The 22,367-nt window shown below is 37.8% G+C and overlaps 1 protein-coding gene across 14 annotated transcripts in view; it reads right to left on the reverse strand.

The window, feature by feature from the left end:
- The window catches only part of FAM13A (family with sequence similarity 13 member A), a 381,052-nt gene that overhangs the window by 112,895 nt on the left and 245,790 nt on the right, over positions 1-22,367 (reverse strand). For all 14 annotated transcript variants that reach the window (XR_003680461.2, XR_008617746.1, XR_008617749.1 and 11 more), the window contains one exon: positions 15,120-15,161. Coding sequence is in view for 6 of the 14 variants with exons in the window: in XM_028491594.2 (XP_028347395.1) it covers positions 15,120-15,161 (42 nt within the window). In the remaining 8 variants the exon portion in view is untranslated. The remainder of the gene's footprint in view (positions 1-15,119; positions 15,162-22,367) is intronic.

Raw genomic sequence — 22,367 nt, forward strand, 5'->3', positions numbered from 1 at the left:
CCCGAACCCACGTCCCCTGCATCGGCAGGCGGACTCTCAACCACTGCGCCACCAGGGAAGCCCTGAGAGGATCCTTTTTATGGTTGATGCGAATACAACGGTAACCCGATCCCTTGCAGGGCTTTTCTGGGAACCAGTGATGTTTCTAATGTTCTGCCAGCAACTCCTGCGGGCTCTGGCGGAAGGACTGCAGCTGTCGCTCGCTCGTGAGCCCCTTGATGCGGAGGAACCTGGAGATGAAGGCCTCGTTGACGGCCATGTCGCCTATCATGGTGTTGGTCCGGGTGCAGGAGGGATGCGCGGGGTCGGCCCGGGCTCCCTCACAGGTCAGAGGGCTGAGAGGGAGGGAGGGGCGGACGGCTATGCTTTTTCTCCTTTCTTTAGAGTAAAAAAGTTATTTTCGAGACAGGAGGTGGCCAGAGAGAGGAAGAGACGAGCGACCGCGGCCTGGTCACAGCGCCCGGACCTCCCAGGCCGCCGCCACCTACGGCTCTGCAGCCTCCGAAGCTCCCAAGAGTGGCATTCCAGCTCCGAGGGGCCTAAAGAAAGTACTCTGAAAAGAGAATGTTTCGTGTTGGGAATCAGAAAAGTGAAGTTCTGGTCTTGGCTCTGCAGTTAATTAGCTGCAATCAGTCAGATTGTTGGTTAGCTTGGCTGCTTTGGGTTGGTTTCTTCATACAGAAAATGAAAGCCTGGTTCATGATCTCTGTGATTTTCTTTTAGCTCTAAAAGTTTATGACTATCTCGGTTTCAAGTTCATTGCCCTAAAGTTTAAATCACTACACAAGGTTATAACTGCATATTTAGTTTTATGGCAGTGTCAGTCATAGTCATAGGGTTTATCAGATACCAAAATGGCTTTGGTCAGGTATCCGATCACCTCCATAGTTCCTGTGGGATGTGCCTAACAATTCATCCATACCAAGATTTCTAAGAATATTGCAGGTCAGAAATAGGGCCTGCTTCCACTGCTATAGTCAGCTCATGGAGATAAATGTTAAGACACTAACAAAAAGACAAGAAGCACATACGCTAGAGTGAAAGATAATGATTTTCTTCATCTACATGTAGCTTGTTTTCTATCCCCTGCAGAGAACTAAGAATAATGAATTTTTTTTCAGAGCACTTGACTGATTTGCTAAGAAAATCTCTTCCTTACGCAGTGTAAACACCTGAATATGGAAGAATTCATTTCCTAATGTTGATAAAGCAAGTATTCAAAACTAAAATAAATAGGCAGACTCAGCATTATGGTTAATCTCATTACCCAAGCCTACTTAAGTGATGTTGCAAATGAACGTTCTCCTGGTACAGTCATTCAAAACGGATTCGAAGCCTACTCTGAAATATATTCTATAACAGAGTTAAATATATTTAGTCTTTATTTCTATTAGCAAAACATTTCCATAAAGTGATCATGCTCAGCAATATGAGTCTATAAAATTTGCATGTGATAAGATGCATAGAATGCCTGTTGACAAGTGATTCTCTCATTAGCTCTCTTGATTTGAAATAAAGAAATCTTTCAAATCTACCGAAACCAGACATCTTGAAGAACGACGTGTTCTCTTTTTTCCGTCTGTTCTCTTACTTCAGTATATTCTCTTTTCAGTGGTGTATAAAATGCTGCCAGTAAAATATTGTTTTAGTAGGAACCATTAGGTCTAACAGAATTATCCTTTTTCTCTAGAAGATAATATTTACATTCAATTTTTTTAATGAGTAAGAATTTAAAAGACAATTATGTGATGTTTGTTTAAGCCTAAGGATGAGGATCCAGTAACTAATCATCAAACCAGAATGAAACTCTTAATTGTCTATTAAACAGAATATGGTATTTTTAGTATCATCTTAAAATACTAAAAGTTGATACACAGTGTCCACATTATAAGATGACCGCACCACTATTTCCTTGTAACTGTATAATGAATTTGTAAATTAAAACATTGTCATGATTTTAGTTCGATTCTCTACAGTGCCATAAAACAAATACACTCAGTCCTCAATATTTATTCACTTTGCTTTAACTTTTAGTTATGATTATCACATGCAGAAATTTTAGGGAGCATTTATAGGTATTTAGATTTTGACGAAAAATATTTATCCCCACATATTTTTATCGAAACTCACAAATACTATTCCTTCAAGTATTAGGACTGATTTGAAGAAACGAATTATTCTTCATTCCTATATCTTGATACTGTATTAAATATTTTCTAACAAATTAAACTGAGCCCATCAAAATGTCAAAATACATCTTGTACAGCTTCTTTTGGGCCCTAATTATGGGAGTTATTAGTTTCATATATTTAGAATGTTTTGCATAAAAAGAAATTCAGAGGTTTATTTTAGTTTTTAGACTAACTAAGGTCTTTATAAAGCAAAATTAAGAAATGAAATGGAGAGGTGACTATATATACTATACCCATTTATAGATGAGGAAACTGAGGTTCCGAGAGGTTTAGTATCTCACTCAAGTTTACACAGCTCTGATTCCATCTCATGTAATCTGGCTTCAGATATGTCCTTAATAAAAACATAATCCTTATTCTCAAATAATGCTGCTATTCACATAAATCTTTGGCTACACATCTATTTCTTTTCTTAGAATTAGAACAGATTATTAAAAGTACTTTTTGCAGTCACATGGAAATTTCTTCTCAAAATTTATGCTTTCCAGAAAACCTTTTATTTCATCTAGGTTTTCATGTTTATTAGCATAAAATTGCATGAAGTATTCTATAACCTTTTAAAAACTACTATATCCCTCACAGCAAACTTCACTTCTGATTATTAGTATTGTCCCTTTTTTTTTCTTAAGTTTACCAGAGGTTTTCTTTTTTATTATTTTCATTTTTACTCTCAAAGAATGAGTTCCTGGATTCAGACATGAGTTCTGCTATTTTTATGTTTTCTATTATTATTGAATCCTTTCGGGTTTCCAAGAAGTTGCTTTTCTTCCTTTTTATAACTTCTTATTCTGAATGTGTGGCTCGTTTACTTTCAATCTTTTTAAGAAGGTGAAGTTACCTCTTAAAAAGAGCTTAGATTGGGCTTCCCTGGTGGTGCAGTGGTTGAGAGTCCGCCTGCCGATGCAGGGGACACGGGTTCGTGTCCCAGTCTGGGAAGATCCCACATGCCGTGGAGCGGCTGGGCTCGTAGGCCATGGCCGCTGAGCCTGCGTATCCGGAGCCTGTGCCCCACGACGGGAGAGGCCACAGCAGTGAGAGGCCCGCGTACCGCAAAAAAAAAAAAAAAGAGCTTAGATCTCATTCCACAAATTTTGATATGTACTTTTCCTCTTTTTCTTCCAAATAGTCTGTTTTTATTTCCTATTTGAATTTCTTCCTCCCTTTAGGAGAGTTTTCGTTGGTTGATTGGAAATTTTTTGTTATTAATTACACTGTGGTTAGAAGACATGACTTAATATTTCTACTCTTCAAGAACTTTTAGAGATAGCTGAGTAATCTTTTAGAAAGTAGCAGGAATGCTTAAGCCCTATTTGTAGGTTGTAAAGTTTAGTGTATGTGATGCTCCTATATTTTAAATCTTATTAATTTTATTAAATTCTCAGTGCTATTTATTTTATAATTTTTTTTTGTTATAGACATATTGTGGTATACATAAGTTCTCTACTTCAAATGTGTTTGCATGTTTATCCTTATTAACTTAAGGGTTTAAATTTATATGATTTGATACAATGCTAGTTTATACAAACTTATTATTTTAACCTTTATATTTTTAGTATGGATTTTACCCAATACAGTAAGTCTAGGTTTGTCCTGTTTAATGGATTTAGCTTTAAACTCTAGTTGTTCTGGTATTGATATTGCTATCTCTGCTTTCTTTTTGTTCATATTTATCAGAGATAAATCCTATATTATTAACCTTTCTGTGCTATTTTGTTTTAGGCATAGCTCTTTTGAGTAAAACATATTTCAAGCAGTCATTTTTTAAAAAGTATTTTTAGCTTTTATCAAAGAATTTAATCCATTTACACTTATTGTCATAGCTGATACATTTGTTCTAGTTTTATGTTTTATAATTTTGTAGCTTCCTTTTCCTTTGATTTCTGTCTTTGCTCTTATCTTCTGAGGTGATTTGGGATATAGGGATCCTATGCACAATTCTACTAGTTGTTGCCTCTCCAACCCACACATCTGTAACTATTAAAACTGAAACAAAAACCCAAAAAACAAACCACCAGAAAAAACCCCTGAAATGCTTGACGCCTGCTTCTACTCTCCTACCTTCCATGCAAGATAAGAAATTTAGAATTTCATTACTTTCTTTGGCCCTCCACTAATAATTATAATCAGGTTTCTACTTCTTAATTAAAAAAATATTTGGGGGGATTCACCTCTCAATTAGCTGGGTATATATTAACACTGATTTCTACTTCTATTTCTATTAGTATGGTTTCCTCCTTAGAATCATAATTTTCAGGTTGGCTTTCTCATCTCTGACTTTCATATCTAACATTATTTCTCTCACAGCTTTTTCTTTACCCTTTTCATTTTGGAAGAGCTTCTCAAGTTTCTCTCTCATCATGTACTTGATTTATTTTAAATACTTTCTGCTCTTTACTGCTTTCCAAAGTTTTAAAAATCTCTGCAAATATGTTTCTAGGCTTCTCTTTCCCTCATTTCAGTTGTTCTTGTGTGTCTCTAGCCTTTTAATTCTCAACTTATTCTCTCCTTACAGGTTCCTACTCATACTTCAAAGAGGTTGGTTATGTCCTTGAGCGTTTTGGGAGATGATCAGCACATCTTACTTCTCAAGTTTTCCTCTGAATCATACAAAAGACAGTTTTCTGAAATCTGTTTCTACTCTGAGTCCTCAGAGCAAGTCATCCTTTCCCCTAGTTTGTAATTTCTCTTTATAGGTCCCAAATTGTTCTTTGTGTTTTGGGGTTCATAAGGGGGAACAATCAATTCAGGCAGAGCCATTATCAAAAACCTGGCTGGGTATACTGTTCTGAGTTTATTTCATTGTCGCCTGGTCACAGGCAGATGCCCCCTCTTGGATTTAGACTTTAAAAGCCAGGATACGACTCTGCCCTTGAACAATCTACAATGCATACTTGAGTGGACTTGCTGTTTAGTCCAATTTATGATTAAGCTGTAGAATCAGAAACAAATTTGTAGTTTGTCTTTGTGCAGTGTACACTTGAAAGCATGCATTAAATCCAATAATCTTCCTGCCTTTATCCCTTTCTCAGATGCCTTTGTTAGGTAACTGAGCATCCCAGGGGGATACCTCCTCCTCTCCACTGTTTTGTGTACTTAATGTTCTAGTCTATAAATGGGAGGTGAAAAAGAATACACAACTCAGCTCTGGATGGTTCAGAAAATAAGTTTCTGCTCAGTTGGGGGAATGTCACTTGCTTTTCTGGTCAGTGCAGTAGACACTGGAAGGAATCCAAGTCAGTTTTTTTTTGCCTTCCTCTCTCTTGCGGTCACTATGTTGTTTAGATGGTGAAACATGAAGCCTGCAAGGCGAAAATATGTTTCTCAGTTCATCTCCATTGATGACGCTGCCTTTGACTTACAGTTTGCTTCTTTTTATTTTTTTAAAATAAATTTATTTACTTATTTACTTTTGGCCGCGTTGGGTCTCTGTTGCTGTGCGCAGGCTTTTCTCTAGTTGCGGCGAGCGGGGGCTACTCTTCGTTGCAGTGCGTGGGCTTCTCATGGTGGTGGCTTCTCTTGTAGCGGAGAACAGGCTCTAGGCATGTGGGCTTCAGTAGTTGTGGCACGTGGGCTCAGTAGTTGTGGCTCGCAGGCTCTAGAGCGCAGCCTCAGTAGTTGTGGCACACGGGCTTAGCTGCTCCGTGGCATGTGGGATCTTCCTGGCCCAGGGCTCAAACCTGTGTCCCCTGCATTGGCAGGTGGACTTTTAACCACTGTGCCACCAGGGAAGCCCCTACAGTTTTCTTCATCATTGTTATAAAATTGTCTCTAGTTTTTGTCTTTTACATTATCATTAGAATTTAAATGGGAAGCTGGGAGTAGTTATATCAGACAAAGCTAGTCTGCTTTTAACCTAGAGGTTTACATTTTATTAAAATCTTAAGTTCTTATAAACAGAAGTCTATAGGGAGGCAGGGAGAATGAAAAATGAAGCAGTAAGAGATCTAGACAGAATGGCTACAAAGGCATCATCTTCTACAAGTAAATTTTTCCTTTGCTTTTTCGTGCTGAGGGAAGATATGAAGAGAAGCATAAAAATATAAAACTTTATATAATTTATCTTTGTTTCTCAGTATAGCCTAAATATATGTTTAATATTTTAATTAACATTGATAGAATTAAACTCAGAATCTGTACTTCTCTCGTACTATGCAAAAAATATAACTAATGATTCTCAGATGTCAAGAACTCAATATTGAATCCCTAAAGAATGGTATGATAAACAGTAGTAAAGTTTATAACCATTCTTCAGTATAAAATAATTATACTCTTGGTCTGGTTCAGTGATTTTCAGCCAAGGGTGTGCATCACATTATGACACTTTTTCCCTCAAACTTTTTTATTGTGGTGAAATACACATAATATAAAATTTACCGTCTTAACCATATTTAAGTGTACATCCAGTGGCATTAAGGACATTCACATTGCTGTGCAGCCCTCACCATCATTCATCTCCAGAACTCTTTTCATCTTGTGAAACTGAAATTCCTATTCTTAAACAGTGACTCCTGAATCTCCCCTTTCCCCCAGCCCCTGGCAACCACCCTTCTATTTTATGTCCCTATGAATTTGACTGCATTAGGTACTTCATATAAGTGGAATCTTACAGTATTTGTCTTTTTGTTATTGGCTTATTTCACTTAGTATAAATGTCCTCAAGGTTCATCCATGTTGTGTATGTGTTAAAAGTTCTTTCCTTTTTAAAGGCGGAATAATCCTCCACTGTATAGTCTGCATTTTGTTTATCCATTCATCCACTGATGAACATTTGGGTTGCTTCCATCTTTTGGCTATTGTGAATAACGCTATTATGACCATGGGTGCGCAAACATCTCTTTGGGACCCTACTTTCAATTCTTTTGAGTATATACCCAGAAATGGAACTCCTGGATCATACGGTAATTCTAAGTTTAATTTTTTGAGGAACCACCTTTACTAACTTTGCTAGTGGCTGCAACATTTTACGTTTCAACCAGGAATGCACAAGTGATTCAATTTCTTGTCATCTTTACCAATACTTGTTATTATTATTATCATAGTAGCCATCCTACTGGGTATGAGGTAGTGTCTCATCGTAGTTTTGATTTGTATCTCCCTGATGATTAGTGATGTGGAGCAACTTTTCATGTGCTTATTGGCCATTTGTATGTGTTCTCTGGAGAAATGCCAATTCAAGTCTTTTGCCCATTTTTAAAATTGTGTTGTATTTGTTTTTTGTTGAGTTTTAGGAGTTCTCTATCTGTTCTAGATATTAATCCCTTATCAGATATATGATTTGCAAATATTTCCCCCCATTTTGTGAGTTGCCTTTTTCTTCTCTTGATAGTGTTATTTTTTTGATCACAAAATTTTAAAAAATTTAAACAAGTCCAATTTATCTATTTTTTTCCTTTTGTTTCCTGTGCCTTTGGTGTCACACCCAGGAAATCATTGCCAAATCCAATGTCATGGAGCTTTTGCCCAATGTTTTCTTCTAAGAATTTTGTAGTTTTAGCTCTTATATGTAGATCTGTGATCTACTGTGAGTTAATTTTTGTATATGGTGTTAGGTAAGGGTTCATTAGGTAAGGGTTCAACTTCATGCTTCTGCATGTGTATATCCGGTTTTCCCAGCATTATTTGTTGAAAAGACTGTTCTGTGACACTTTTTGAAAATATGGACACCCAGCCCACTTGAGACTCAGAATCTTGGCCAGTGAGACCCAGGCATCTTTAATGAGCTCCATATACTTCATACCATTAAGATAGTATTATCAAAAAACAGAAAAATAACAAATGTTGACAAGTATGTAGAAAAACAGGACTCTTGTGCATTACTAGTGGAAATGTACTTAAAAATGTTTAAGGTGGTAAATTTTATATTATGTGTATTTTATTGCAATTGAAAAATAATTTAAAGCTGTTTAAATGGCCAATTTTATTTTATTTACATATTACCACCAAGAAAAAAAGAAAAAAGAGCTCCATAAGCAGAGGTGATGTACCTCCTCAGTTTAGAAATACTGTTGTAGTCAAAAAGGACAAGGTAAAAACGATTTAAATATATAGTTATCTGTGTCTAAAGACACCCAAAATATCTAGCTGACTTTATCATCTTGGGAAAAAAAAAATCACGTAGATAATTAAATAAACAGCCTGCTTATTTGTTCTACTTTTTAGTTAGTAGCCTGAAACAGGCTTATAAACAAACACAATGTGTGGTATGATACACTTCTCCAAACTATCCCATCTGATAATAAGAGCTTTTTACCTCAAAATGATAATTTAGAAAACATACACTATGCTTAAGGAGAAAAATAAACTATTAAAAATTTAATACTACTACCCCCCGCCAAATAACAAACAGAAATTCTAGCACAAGTTGTTTGGAAAGGTAATCCCCAAAAAGCTATCTAAAGATGAGTTAGAAATAATTTTTCTACGTATCAAGTTAAGAGTGGTATGATATAATTTCCAGATCCCATCTAGTATCTATCTAAATCTGAATTTATCCAAAGCTAAATTTTTTCTTCAACCCAAATTCTGCAGTTAAAAGACTTTCATAAAATTGATGCTTCCTGGAGTCTAAGAATAAAAAGTTAATAAAATCCTAAAGAATGAGTTTGTGTGCCAAACAGCTAATTTAGAAATAAATCTAATTGATGTTCCTGATTCAGGAAAATTAGAAAACATATGAGGGGGTGGGAGGGAGGTCTAAGAGGGAGGGGATATAGGTATACATATAGCTGATTCACTTCATCGTACAGCAGAAACTAACACGATATTGTAAAGCAATTATACTCCAATTAAAAAAAAAAGAAACCATATGAAATACTGAAACTGACCCTAAGCGATTCCAAATCTGCTAAAATAGTAATTTAGCTTCAGTTTGCATGATGAGTATTAAAACTTGGGCTGAAATTGATAAAGACTTAATTTCAAGGTTTCAGTGAAGCACAAAATGAGAAGGGGAAAACAAGAGGATCAGTGCAGATGCTAGAAGACAAGTGTTAGGTAAGGAATGAGACACTACTCAGAGGCCAGGTGAGTTGTCTAGAGCCCAGTGAATAAAACTGGTTATAGGTATGCAGTCCCTGAAGCATATAGTCAGGATTTTCATAAAGCGCAGGCAAAGACGGGTGCTAGGTATATGTAAAATTTAGGTATTCGTAAAGAAGGAATTCATGGGTCTAAGTTAGATGGGATAGGATGAGGACAGGACCTGACCCTGGCCACACGGAAGGTGAAGGTGGTGTGGGGAGACAGGAGCAGGTAGAGATGAGGAGGAATACAAAGTGGAGATCAAGAACCCTACTCCCCGTGGAAATAACCACAGAGATCAAAACCTGGGCTTGGCAACACTGAAGACTTAGATAAACAGAAGGAGAACTAGCAACAGATCCCAACCAGACCTGACTGGACGTCACCAAAAGAATTCAGACAAGAGGCTGCATGTGGCCCAGAAGAACACCTACTGCAAGCTGCTTTCACACTAATCTGAGCACTTGAGGTAGGGGCTCCTTCTCTGGGATCCCAGCCTAGACTAGGAAAGAGGCCAGGGTGTGGGCATCTTTGCCAGGCATGTTCTGCACCCTTAGCGTGCAGGTTCGTGTTTATTTGTGGCAATCTCACTGAGGGTTTGGTATAACCGGTCCTTCCCTTTCATTCCCGTAATCACTTCAACGGGGGGGCGGGGGGGGTAATCTCTCATGAGCATCTGCGGAACAATGACGCCTACTGTTTGAGCTACTGTAGCTGCAATAAACTTGTCACATGGGATGGTGGCAGGTGTAGATTTGTAGCTACTATTTCTTCCCTTTGCAAAAAAGGACAAATGGCTCTATGGTGAATTAGGTTAGGTTGGAGAAGTACTGGAATGAAAGAAGACAGAGTTCTTATCACAGAAGACTATTCATCTGGAATGAGAACGTCTGAGTGCATGTCTATTTATAAGAGGCCTACCTTACTACAGAAAGGCCTGAAGGCAGTGGAAACGTACAGCAGACTAACACGTGGTTCAGCCGTAGATGTCAGAATAGCAATCACAGAAACCGCGATTCTACAGGGTGAACGGTGGAGCAAGGTAATGACAGAAATGGCCCCTCTCGGTCTCTGTTCCTGTCCTCGGTCTCTGTTCTCTGTTCCTCTCTCCCTACCCCCAGCCACAGGAAGGTCCCGGCACCTCCACTGGTGCACTGCAGCCTCTCGGTATGCTCTCCATCTCTACTCCAGACACAGACCCTCTCTTGCTGTTACAAATAATGCACCTTGTCTCCATTCCAATTGCTGGATGCCTGTCTGATCTACTGTGTCTGAGTTCCTTTACAGAGCAGCTATTCTCCTTCCTCTGAAATGGGAGGCCTGCTTTGCCCTCGTCTTCTCTCTGTTTTGATTTGGTCTACCTGAAGACTGCCCACTCCCAAACTTGCAGCCACTGGGATTTGCCACTCTACCTTATGTCGGACCTCTCAGAACAAACCACAAAACGGAATACCCCTCCGTTAAATACCCCATCCCCTCTGCCTGGCTGCTTGTGGCTGAATCTACTTCTGGTGAATACCCACCTCAGATGTGTCTCATCTCTTGATTGGGCCTTTCCTCCCCTGAAAAACCTGACCAATTAACACTGTCAATACATAATATTTAGTACTCAGTATCTTTAGCCAGGGAAGATACCATTTTGCCACTACCAATCATTTTTTACTTTTCAAAGGCACAGAAAAAATTATTTTGGATTTAAAAGAGCCAATGTAGTTTTTCATCATGTTGATAAATCATTATGAAATTCATTAGTCATGTAATGACTCCCCTTTTCTAACACTGCAGCAAAGGAATTGTAATAAAGTTGGAGGGAAAGGAATAGAAGACAAGGACATTACAAAAATTTATTTAAAATGTTTAAGCACTCATTTGCTCTTACTAGAGGTAGTGCAAAAAAAAAAAAAGCACACTGATTTATAAATTAAATTATCAGTGGACATGTTTCTGTTTCTAGTCCCAAAATCTAGAACTTAGTCATAATTAACAATCATGTTTTCCTTTTTCTACTTGAATTCTGTACGCTAGATTAACTCAAGAAAAGTCAATCTCAAACCAGCCATGCAAATAATTAAAAAAAAAACAGTTCATGTTTTATCAATAGATTCTCCCTATTTCATGTCAAATGGATAAGAAAAAAAGCTAAATTAACTTGTATCAACCTAATTCTTACATAATTTTTAAGATTATCATGTAATGTTATTCAGAAAAAGAAACATTTGAAATTTTTAATTTCAGGCCAAATAATTACAAGTTTTACCTTTATGAAATATCTCCACTTAGTTTAAATTGCCCTCACATGAAAAGAATGCCTGCTGGTAACTTTTCCTTTTTCTGCAACTTTACCACTACTGTAAATGTGGGCTAGTACGCACATTCATTTTCTCCCTTACTTTGATCATATTTTAGTTTTTATGACTCTTAACACTGAAAGGTCAAATAGCTTCTATCGAGAGTTCAGTAAATATACTAATTTTCTTTACATTTTTTTGCTTTCATTTTGGAAGTACAGCATTTTTTTTCAAGACTACAGAATTACTCTAGATAATTACAAAATTTACACTCTAAAACACAATTATGTGTATTTGAGGACTTACAACTTATAAGTCCATTTTCCCTATCTGCTTTTTAAAACAGTAGTAAAAAAAAAAAAAAAATTCAATACTATATAAAACATAGATTGATGCTACCCAGAGTAATAAAACTAAGACATTCAGAGAGTAGTTTTCATTAGTTGTCATGATCTGGTGCTGGAGTCTTCTGTACTGTGTAAAACTTAATTTCCATTAATATATGATAATCATTTGTCTGATATTACTGTGTGTATTTACATAATGAATACTAGCATCACTGTGTACCCAGCAAGAACATCCTCATGGGTTTACAGTAATTGCACAGTCAAGATAGCCTATGAACCAGAATGTGCTGATCTGGTTGGCAGGAAACCAGGTCGAATCAAACGGACCACCATGTTGTCTCAAACTGAAACCTCAGATGTTCCCTGCCTTGCCACAAAGTGATTACGCAACAAGCTTCAAGTAGCTAAAGGGCAGAGCACTTACTGCAAACCAGTTACTTGGCCAAGCCTGACGCCCTATGACACATTTCGGAACTGTGCTGGTTGAATTAAAGTCTAAATCTAACACTGAGACTATTGCAACAAATCAGACTCAAAAACAAACACAATATTTATGTGATACCCTGACACTGCTTTTTTTTTTTTTAACATCTTTATTGGAGTATAATTGCTTTACGATGGTGTGTTAGTTTCTGCTTTACAACAAAGTGAATCAGCTATACGTATACATATATCCCCATATCTCTTCCCTCTTGCGTCGATTGGGCCTTTCCTCCCCTGAAAAACCTGACCAATTAACACTGTCAATACATAATATTTAGTACTCAGTATCTTTAGCCAGGGAAGATACCATTTTGCCACTACCAATCATTTTTTACTTTTCAAAGGCACAGAAAAAATTATTTTGGATTTAAAAGAGCCAATGTAGTTTTTCATCATGTTGATAAATCATTATGAAATTCATTAGTCATGTAATGACTCCCCTTTTCTAACACTGCAGCAAAGGAATTGTAATAAAGTTGGAGGGAAAGGAATAGAAGACAAGGACATTACAAAAATTTATTTAAAATGTTTAAGCACTCATTTGCTCTTACTAGAGGTAGTGCAAAAAAAAAAAAAGCACACTGATTTATAAATTAAATTATCAGTGGACATGTTTCTGTTTCTAGTCCCAAAATCTAGAACTTAGTCATAATTAACAATCATGTTTTCCTTTTTCTACTTGAATTCTGTACGCTAGATTAACTCAAGAAAAGTCAATCTCAAACCAGCCATGCAAATAATTAAAAAAAAAACAGTTCATGTTTTATCAATAGATTCTCCCTATTTCATGTCAAATGGATAAGAAAAAAAGCTAAATTAACTTGTATCAACCTAATTCTTACATAATTTTTAAGATTATCATGTAATGTTATTCAGAAAAAGAAACATTTGAAATTTTTAATTTCAGGCCAAATAATTACAAGTTTTACCTTTATGAAATATCTCCACTTAGTTTAAATTGCCCTCACATGAAAAGAATGCCTGCTGGTAACTTTTCCTTTTTCTGCAACTTTACCACTACTGTAAATGTGGGCTAGTACGCACATTCATTTTCTCCCTTACTTTGATCATATTTTAGTTTTTATGACTCTTAACACTGAAAGGTCAAATAGCTTCTATCGAGAGTTCAGTAAATATACTAATTTTCTTTACATTTTTTTGCTTTCATTTTGGAAGTACAGCATTTTTTTTCAAGACTACAGAATTACTCTAGATAATTACAAAATTTACACTCTAAAACACAATTATGTGTATTTGAGGACTTACAACTTATAAGTCCATTTTCCCTATCTGCTTTTTAAAACAGTAGTAAAAAAAAAAAAAAAATTCAATACTATATAAAACATAGATTGATGCTACCCAGAGTAATAAAACTAAGACATTCAGAGAGTAGTTTTCATTAGTTGTCATGATCTGGTGCTGGAGTCTTCTGTACTGTGTAAAACTTAATTTCCATTAATATATGATAATCATTTGTCTGATATTACTGTGTGTATTTACATAATGAATACTAGCATCACTGTGTACCCAGCAAGAACATCCTCATGGGTTTACAGTAATTGCACAGTCAAGATAGCCTATGAACCAGAATGTGCTGATCTGGTTGGCAGGAAACCAGGTCGAATCAAACGGACCACCATGTTGTCTCAAACTGAAACCTCAGATGTTCCCTGCCTTGCCACAAAGTGATTACGCAACAAGCTTCAAGTAGCTAAAGGGCAGAGCACTTACTGCAAACCAGTTACTTGGCCAAGCCTGACGCCCTATGACACATTTCGGAACTGTGCTGGTTGAATTAAAGTCTAAATCTAACACTGAGACTATTGCAACAAATCAGACTCAAAAACAAACACAATATTTATGTGATACCCTGACACTGCTTTTTTTTTTTTTAACATCTTTATTGGAGTATAATTGCTTTACGATGGTGTGTTAGTTTCTGCTTTACAACAAAGTGAATCAGCTATACGTATACATATATCCCCATATCTCTTCCCTCTTGCGTCTCCCTCCCACCCTCCCTATCCCACCCCTCTAGGTGGTCACAAAGCATCGAGCTGATCTCCCTGTGCTATGCGGCTGCTTCCGCATATACTACTTTCAAATATAGTTTCTAAGCCTCTGAAGTGGGTAGGTAGTGAGGAAAGAAATGCAGCAAGTAAGAAAAGCCTGGTTCTAGGTTATTACTGATACCTGAGTGGGGTGGTTCACTGAAAATCACATCAAAACAACAACCTCTTAGTCTGGAGGGAAGTGATCTCATCTAACATCTACTTTGATGTAAACTTACCTGTTTTAAGAGTTGTCGTTCTGGCTTTATAAACTTTAGAAAATAATCCTGAACTCTAAGAACTTGCTGAATATTAGTTTCACGCCTCACTACTATCTAGAAAATGACCTAACGTAACCCAAGACTCCTTCAGCAAGTGAGCCTTAGGCTCAGAACCCGCCCCACCTGCATGTATGTGTAGAGCAGAGATTTTAAAATTTAGGTTACAGCCTAATCATTAGGCAGATTTTGAAATTCAAATGGCTAGCTTGACATCTTTGAATTTAAAACTAAATATCTTATTTTAGTCTTTCAACTACGTTAAAATTTGTTCTAAGATTTCTTAAACAAAAGAGAAGAAAAATATGGCATGAACATTATGCTGAAGGATTCCAATAAGCTTAGTCTGGCCACAGCACAGAATATTTTATTGAAAAGAATTAACGTGGGCAAATAAACCCAAAGAAGCCTTAACCCTCCCCAATTCCCTGTAACAGACCAATAAAAATCAAATAAGTACCTCAAATAGAAAGGTGACATAGGTCTTTCATCTTCCTGCGAACTGAAAGGAAAATACAACTTGAATTAATATAATTCTTGTTAATATCATAACATCTCAATTTTACTAAAACTCTGTTCCACCTATCACAATTTTTCTTTTGACACATTAGAGTAAGGTTAGTAAAATATACTCTACCTTGGACCTAGCCAAGGTCAATTACTTCTTCAAGGGAGACCATCAAGAGAGGTTTCTTTCAAGATCAGCCTAAGGCAAAAGTAATTCACATCACCCTTTGAAGAGGAAGTTTTTTACTACCTTATTCTACAAGCCCAATCCAAGTATTCATATATTACACATAAACCCTTAAAATGATTACATACTCAATTATCTCAATAAAGCTAATGACAACTCATTAACATGATGATGAAAGTAAGACACAGGCAACAAAATACTCCTGTTAAGTGTATGATGCCCTAGCAATGAAATGCTAGGGCATCAGTAAACAACACTCACGCTCTTTGTCTTCTATCGTTACGCACAGTATTAATGAGGGTGAATAACATGAAAGGACACAAATGAAACTATAAAAAATAGTTTAAGGGACTTCCCTGGTGGCGCAATGCTTAAGAATCCGCCTGCCAATGCAGGGGACATGGGTTCGATACCCGGTCCAGGAAGATCCCACATGCCGCGGAGCAACGAAGTCTGTGCGCCACAACTACTGAGCCTGCGCTTTAGAGCCCCTGAGCCACAGCTACTGAGCCCACATGCCGCAACTACTGAAGCCTGTGCTCCACAACAAGAGAAACCACCGCAATGAGAAGCCCGCACACCAAAATGAAGAGTAGCCCCCGCTCGCCACAACTAGAGAAAGCTCGTGCACAGCAATGAAGACGCAACGCAGCCAAAAAAAAATAGTTTAAGCCCCTCAAACAGCACTGAAGCAATATGAAGCTTAATATAAAAATATTTAATTAAAATATAAAATATATACTATAGTAAAATATTTTTCCTTTCTTCTACATGTTTTTTTCTTCTGATAAATGACCTCGAATCAATGAATGAGTCTCTCCCCTTCAGTGTCTACTGGAGTGGTCTTTGAACATTTCTGATTACACACTCATATAAAAATTTGCTTTTAAGCAGCTACTCTCCTTAATATATGACGAAGTATCTATTTATCTTAATTATGTGCATCATTAAACAGATAAAAGTAGAAATGTGAAGTATCAGATAAAATCAAGAAGCGCTAATATTTTCTTCTTGTACCCCTGTGGTATATACCGCAAGCATCATTGATGAAAAGCTTGCTTCAGTTGGTAATATTATCCTGGCAATCACCAAAAATCTTATTACAAGTTATAGTGTAAAACACACACACACACACACACACACACACACACACACACGCACACACGCACCCCTGTCCTGGAAGTTGAAAAGGTTGCAAGATGGCACATAAAATATGGCATACTATTTCGCACTCTCTCATGATTTTGGTTTCCAATGTCAATATCGCTTAACTATTCTAGTGTTTATCTTGCCAAAGATTTTGTTTGTAACTGATTGTGCCAATTCTTCCCAAGTGAAAGGTAAGTGATAGATGAGCTTTATTCTTGAGTCTAATGTGAATGGGCTGAAGGCAAAGCTTGACAAGTTACAGGCACTAACACCTGGGAAACGTCCAGGTGTCTCGGGAAGAAACCACCTCGAGCAGCGCTATGACAGCAGTGACTACTTTAAGCCAAACTGATACAAGGGGCTTACACATTTGACTTCAAAATAGTCCTTGAAAACACTTAACAAATTATAAACATGTTAGAATTGGGTTTGTTTCCCAATCAAGGGTTCAGTGTCAAGAAGTACTAAGTGTTGACCAACACCGTGCAAAAAGGCTGCAACAGAAAACCTATAATGATTTTACTATTACGGGAACATTGCCTCCATGTGAAACCGAGCGGGGCCTATGGGGCTCCCAGGCACAGAGGCCTTTTTGTTCCCCATTTCTTGCAGGCAAGACTCCAGCCTCCATGACCTTCCCTGAGTTCCAAAGGGCAGATTCGAACAGTTGCAAATCAAGCCGGGAGCAGCCAGGAAACCACCTGAGGCGAGATTAAAGGGCCCAGAGAAGCTCATCAAGGTTAGCAGGCTGACCCACCTGAGACCCTGCACACACCCTCATCCTGTCAGCAACCCCACCCTTTTGAAACTCTGCAGAAGGAAGAAGAATGCAGGACTGTTACCGCCTTGACCCTTATTGCGTACCCCTGGCCACAAGCCCTGACTATAAGACCTCTCCCTATTTCCCAGGGAGGCGGGCAGAGTTCTTGAGGTGCTAGCCTGCTGTGTTCCCCTCTCTGCCCGGCAAAGGATAAACCCACCCTTTCTTTCTCCTCCAAAACTGTCTCTGTATCTCATTTCGGCATCGGTGTACAGGGAGCCAAGATTTTGGCCACACAAGTGTTATAAAATGAGCACGGTACTAAATACTTTTTTGCCCAGAACAGATCCTTAACTCTAACATGGAACAAATTATAACGAAAATTAACAAGGGTACTTTAGTGAACATTCAATTGGCAATATGGTTGGTTTTCTTAGACTTCAGGAGTGCTTTGGGAGATGATTTAATGGTGCAGAGTTCTGAACACAGCTGTTCATGTGCTTTGGCTAACACTTTTTGTGTGTGCCTGAAAATTTCCTTGCAGCCAACAGAGGCAACCAAAATCCATCTTTTCTGTCTTTACACCTCCTCTCCCTCAGACACTTATTCATCAGCCAGGTATATCAGGTGCTTGACATTAATTATCTCACGTAAAACCTCACAAAACCCCTCCCTGGTACTCGCCCCTCCCTTGAGAACAGCAGGCTCAGAGCCGGCACACAACTTATCCAGGTCACACAGAGAGGGACGCGCGGACAACAAACACACTTTTGTTGTTTACTGCCTTGCCTTCGGTTTTAACTTAGCAAAATATTATGGAGTGAATGTCCTCATTCTGGCACAAGATCTTGTGGACTTCATCATTTATGAGCTCCATGTCATGCTTCTGATTATAGCAACTCTACACCGACCTCAGTCGAAGACCATTCACAACGCACGATGCCTGACAGTGCGTGCAAGGTGATTAATTTATTAAAATGTATTGGCGCTATGTCAAGAATGTCTCGATAGAAACACAAGTTTTTAATCACGAGCAAATATTTTTCAGGCTGCATTTGTATAAGGTAAATTTGTCAATGAAAGACAAAATCAGAAAATCTTAATTTGGATATGTCCCTGAATTCTGAGCAGTTATAAGTGTTCCAAAAAAGAAAATGTAAGCACGGTGATTTAAATGAAACGAAACAGACTCAGGAGTAGATTTGCTTAGTCAGTAGCAGTCAGCAGGGCAGCAGCAATCCATGCACAGTACCCAAGAAGAACAACATAATTTGAAATGAAAATGAGGATAAATAATTAATTTTGACAATTAGCCTATTTCTTTTTTCCCTTGCACAAAAGTACCCTTGCCCGGGGTTTAGTAACGTAATCTTGACAACAGTATAAATTATGAAACAAGTAAAGCATTGATTTCAAATTGATGAAGTCAATTAATTCTAAAAATCAATTTTATGCATTGACTTTAAAGGCAATTTGTAGGAAAAATGGCCAAGGACAATTCTTCCAAATAGAACAGAGAAAATAAACTTTTCCATAAAATTTACACACTGGAATGCAAAACATCTGAAAATATCACCATTTCTACCTCTGCGCAAAATGAATATTGGACTATTATTACATGTCCCCAAACACCTATTTATAGAGATATTTATGCCTGTTCCTAGCTTTACATCACTCTCAGACATGTCCAATGATATTAACTGACCTGTAATTTTTTTCCTAAAGTTTAATTTGAGAATTAATTCAGATTTACTTTCAATTTTTAAAAATAAGCACGTGTACTGTGAATGAAAAGGGGAGTGCGTGTCATGAAATGAAGCCAATGGCAAACTGTAACAACCTGGAATTCACTCACTTTCCTCCTTGGTTACTAGTATAAACCCAATGTTTTAATTATTTCCTGTTTGCTGACTCAGAATAACAGCCAAGTTTAAGGAGCTAATTAGTTTGCCTTTTTTTTTTTTTTTTTTTTAATTTAAATACATTGAGAGATTTGGGCGATCACCTCACGTATGTCAGGCCACTGGGTGCTTAATGTCCTCAGACATGGGGTGTTACAGTCTCTCAAAACAGCTACCTGTGGGAAGAACATTTATCAAATAGACCCAAGCAACAGTCCAAATCTAAGAAGCTACAACTGAGAAGGGCAATAACAGACAGGAGGGTTTTAGTGGGGGCCTAACTTATCTTTTTTTTAATTTTTATTTTACATTGGCGTTTAATTGATTTACAATGTTGTGTTAGCTTCAGGCCTACGGCAAAGTAATTCAGTTACACATATACATATATTCATTCTTTTTCAGATTCTTTTCCCATATAGGTTATTACAGAATATTGAGTACCGTTCCCTGTGCTATACTAACTTATCTTTTTATGTGGTTCAACATTGGTTGAACATACAGGCACATGAATGGATGACACCTAGACTTACAATCTCTCCCTGAGCTGCACTCATTTCTAAACTGAAGCCACAGAATGCAATCCCTATCAATTTAATTACACAGCAAGCTAACCGGAATTGTGAAAAGCATGGCGTTTTCTGTGTCTAAGAAAAACCAAATACTGTTGGGAGAATTCCCAGACTGAGGTATTCAGAACGGACACTCAGTTACTGGATCAAACCACCATTCCATTCAATTCCCTTTTGAACTGTCCTGATGAATGTTCCAATTAGTCCAACTTTCTAATTGGTTAATGTGGCTGGCTACCCCCAAATTAACATAATCTGCATATTTAGCTACATACTTTAACTATATTTTCAAGTGATCTGAGCTAGGAGAAATAGTTTGTAAGTGTTCCTTGGGTACGGAAAAGTACAGCAAAATAGGTAAAGGCTAAGGATTAGGTTCCATTCCTTGAAAAAAGTAGAAAAACCATCTACTGGGGCTTAAAAACAAACAAACAAACAAACAAAACACAAAGAGCCAAGGGGAGAGAGAAAGAGAGGGCCAAGTGAAAGGACAAAATTTAAAGTATTAAGTAAACATTTTCTCTGGAATTCAGGTTTTTCCCTCACGTTGCAGCAGAATGTACTAAGTGGAAGAATTTTCATAGATGAATTTTCTTGGAGGACGATGAGGTGAGTGAAATTCGCACATTTTCTTTCCTTCCTTCCTCTGCAAAATATAAAGTGCCATACTGGAGCCTTTTGATTTATCCACAGACTCAGGCATTAACATTCATAACCCTCCATTTATAGCATTTATAACCCTCCATTTGGGGTGTGATGTAGCAGCTGGCGTTCTGCCGTTCAGATTTTTGGTTCAGCTCCATTCAGGAACACGGTAGAAAACAATCTCCCTGTTCCTTTTGGAAAACAAATCAGTTTTGGAAAACAGATCAGTTCGTAGCTAAGTGTTTGCCCCTGTAATTTCAGGGGGCATTTTTGTAGATGTAGGTATACTTCTTTATTATGAACCCAAGCAACTTTGCTTACAGTTTTATTATTTGTATGTTGTAACTAAGAATGCGACACCTAGCTGCCAGTAGAAATAAAAACAAACCACTGAAGTTCAAGAGCAAATATGTTTTCCTGACCAAAGGGTAAATGCAAAGAGCTGAACTGTTAATGTTCACAGGACTAGAAATTTTAGCTAACACGAAGAGGTATTACACTTCGGAAGCAAAACCAATCAGAAGACTTCCAAACATTTACAGCTTTCCCCGCAATAAGACAGGAAAATATTTCTACCATTTTCTTGATTGCTTAGTAGAAATTTGAAATATATTGTTAGGGGATGAATTGTGTCCCTGCAAGAAGACACGCTGAAGCCCTAACCCCCAGAAACTCAGGATGTGATCTTATTTGCAAATACAGTCTTTATAGAGGTGACCAAGTTAAAGTGAAGTTACTGTAGCGGGCCCTAATTCAATATGACCGGCGCCCTCATCAACAGGATATCTGCACACAGGGAGCACGCATTGTGAAGACTGGACGTGTGTTGCCACAAGCCAAGAACTCCAGGAAGCGAGGAGAGAGGCAGGGGACAACTCATTCCCCAGGGTCTTTAGAGGGAACACAGCCCTAGCCAACATGTAAATTTGGGACTTCTGGCTTCCAGAACTCTGAGACAAGAAATTGCTGGTTTTCTGGGCTACCCTGTTTGTGGTACTTCATCACAGCTGTGCTAGGAAACTAATATATCTACTAAAAAAACGTTTTTGTCCCAAATCCGGAATTAAGAACCTGACGAAAGTGTCTCCATCTTATGTAAAGGTTGTGCTCCGGAAATTCATTTGTAGGGATGCTAAGACTAGAACGGATTTCCCACACTGACATGAGCATTCGATTTCCAGGCCTGTACTAACCTCTCGTTCAAATAAACTATCCTCAGTAAGCAGTCCAGAGTCAGTGTTTTGAAAAACTCTGGCCACGATCCAGTTAGAAACACATTTTACACCATGATAGTACACAGACACATAAAAGGGACACATTTCATAAAATTATTCTTCCTTTGGATATTTTCTGGTTTGTTATACCTCGCTTTATATAAAACACTGGTCACAGCCTGCTCAATTGGTTTTATGACCACCAATAGGCCATGACCCACAGTTGAAAAACGCTATGCTAAAAACACATCTCCCTTGCTTGATGTGTAATTAATACTCAGTGAATGTTGCTGAATTCAGATCTATGTTCTCATAGGACAGGGAACAAACACTTTTCTTCTCTGCCCCACTGCCAGAATCAGCTCTGGGCCAAAGAAGTACAGATTTTGTTGAGCCTGGATGGCACAGAAAATCAGAGAGGAAGCGGGTCCAGATATGCCCAGCAGTGGGCGTGAGAATGTCATTCTAGATGACCGTGATGGAGCTGACAGAGGATTCCCAGGTCTCGCTCTCTCTCTCTCTCTCCCTCTTTTTTTTTTTGAATTTTATTTCATTTTATTTATTTTTTGAATTTTATTTATTTTTTATACAGCAGGTTCTTATTAGTCATCCATTTTATACACATCAGTGTCTACATGTCAATCGCAATTGCCCAGTTCATGCCACCACCACCACCCCCATCCCTGCTTTCCCCCCTTGGTGTCCATACTTTTGTTCTGTACATCTGTTGTCTCTATCCAAGTCTCCTTTAAATATTCTTTTCCTGCTTATACCAC

This window comes from Physeter macrocephalus, chromosome 7 (assembly GCF_002837175.3).
Source record: "Physeter macrocephalus isolate SW-GA chromosome 7, ASM283717v5, whole genome shotgun sequence".
NCBI lineage: Eukaryota > Metazoa > Chordata > Mammalia > Artiodactyla > Physeteridae > Physeter > Physeter macrocephalus.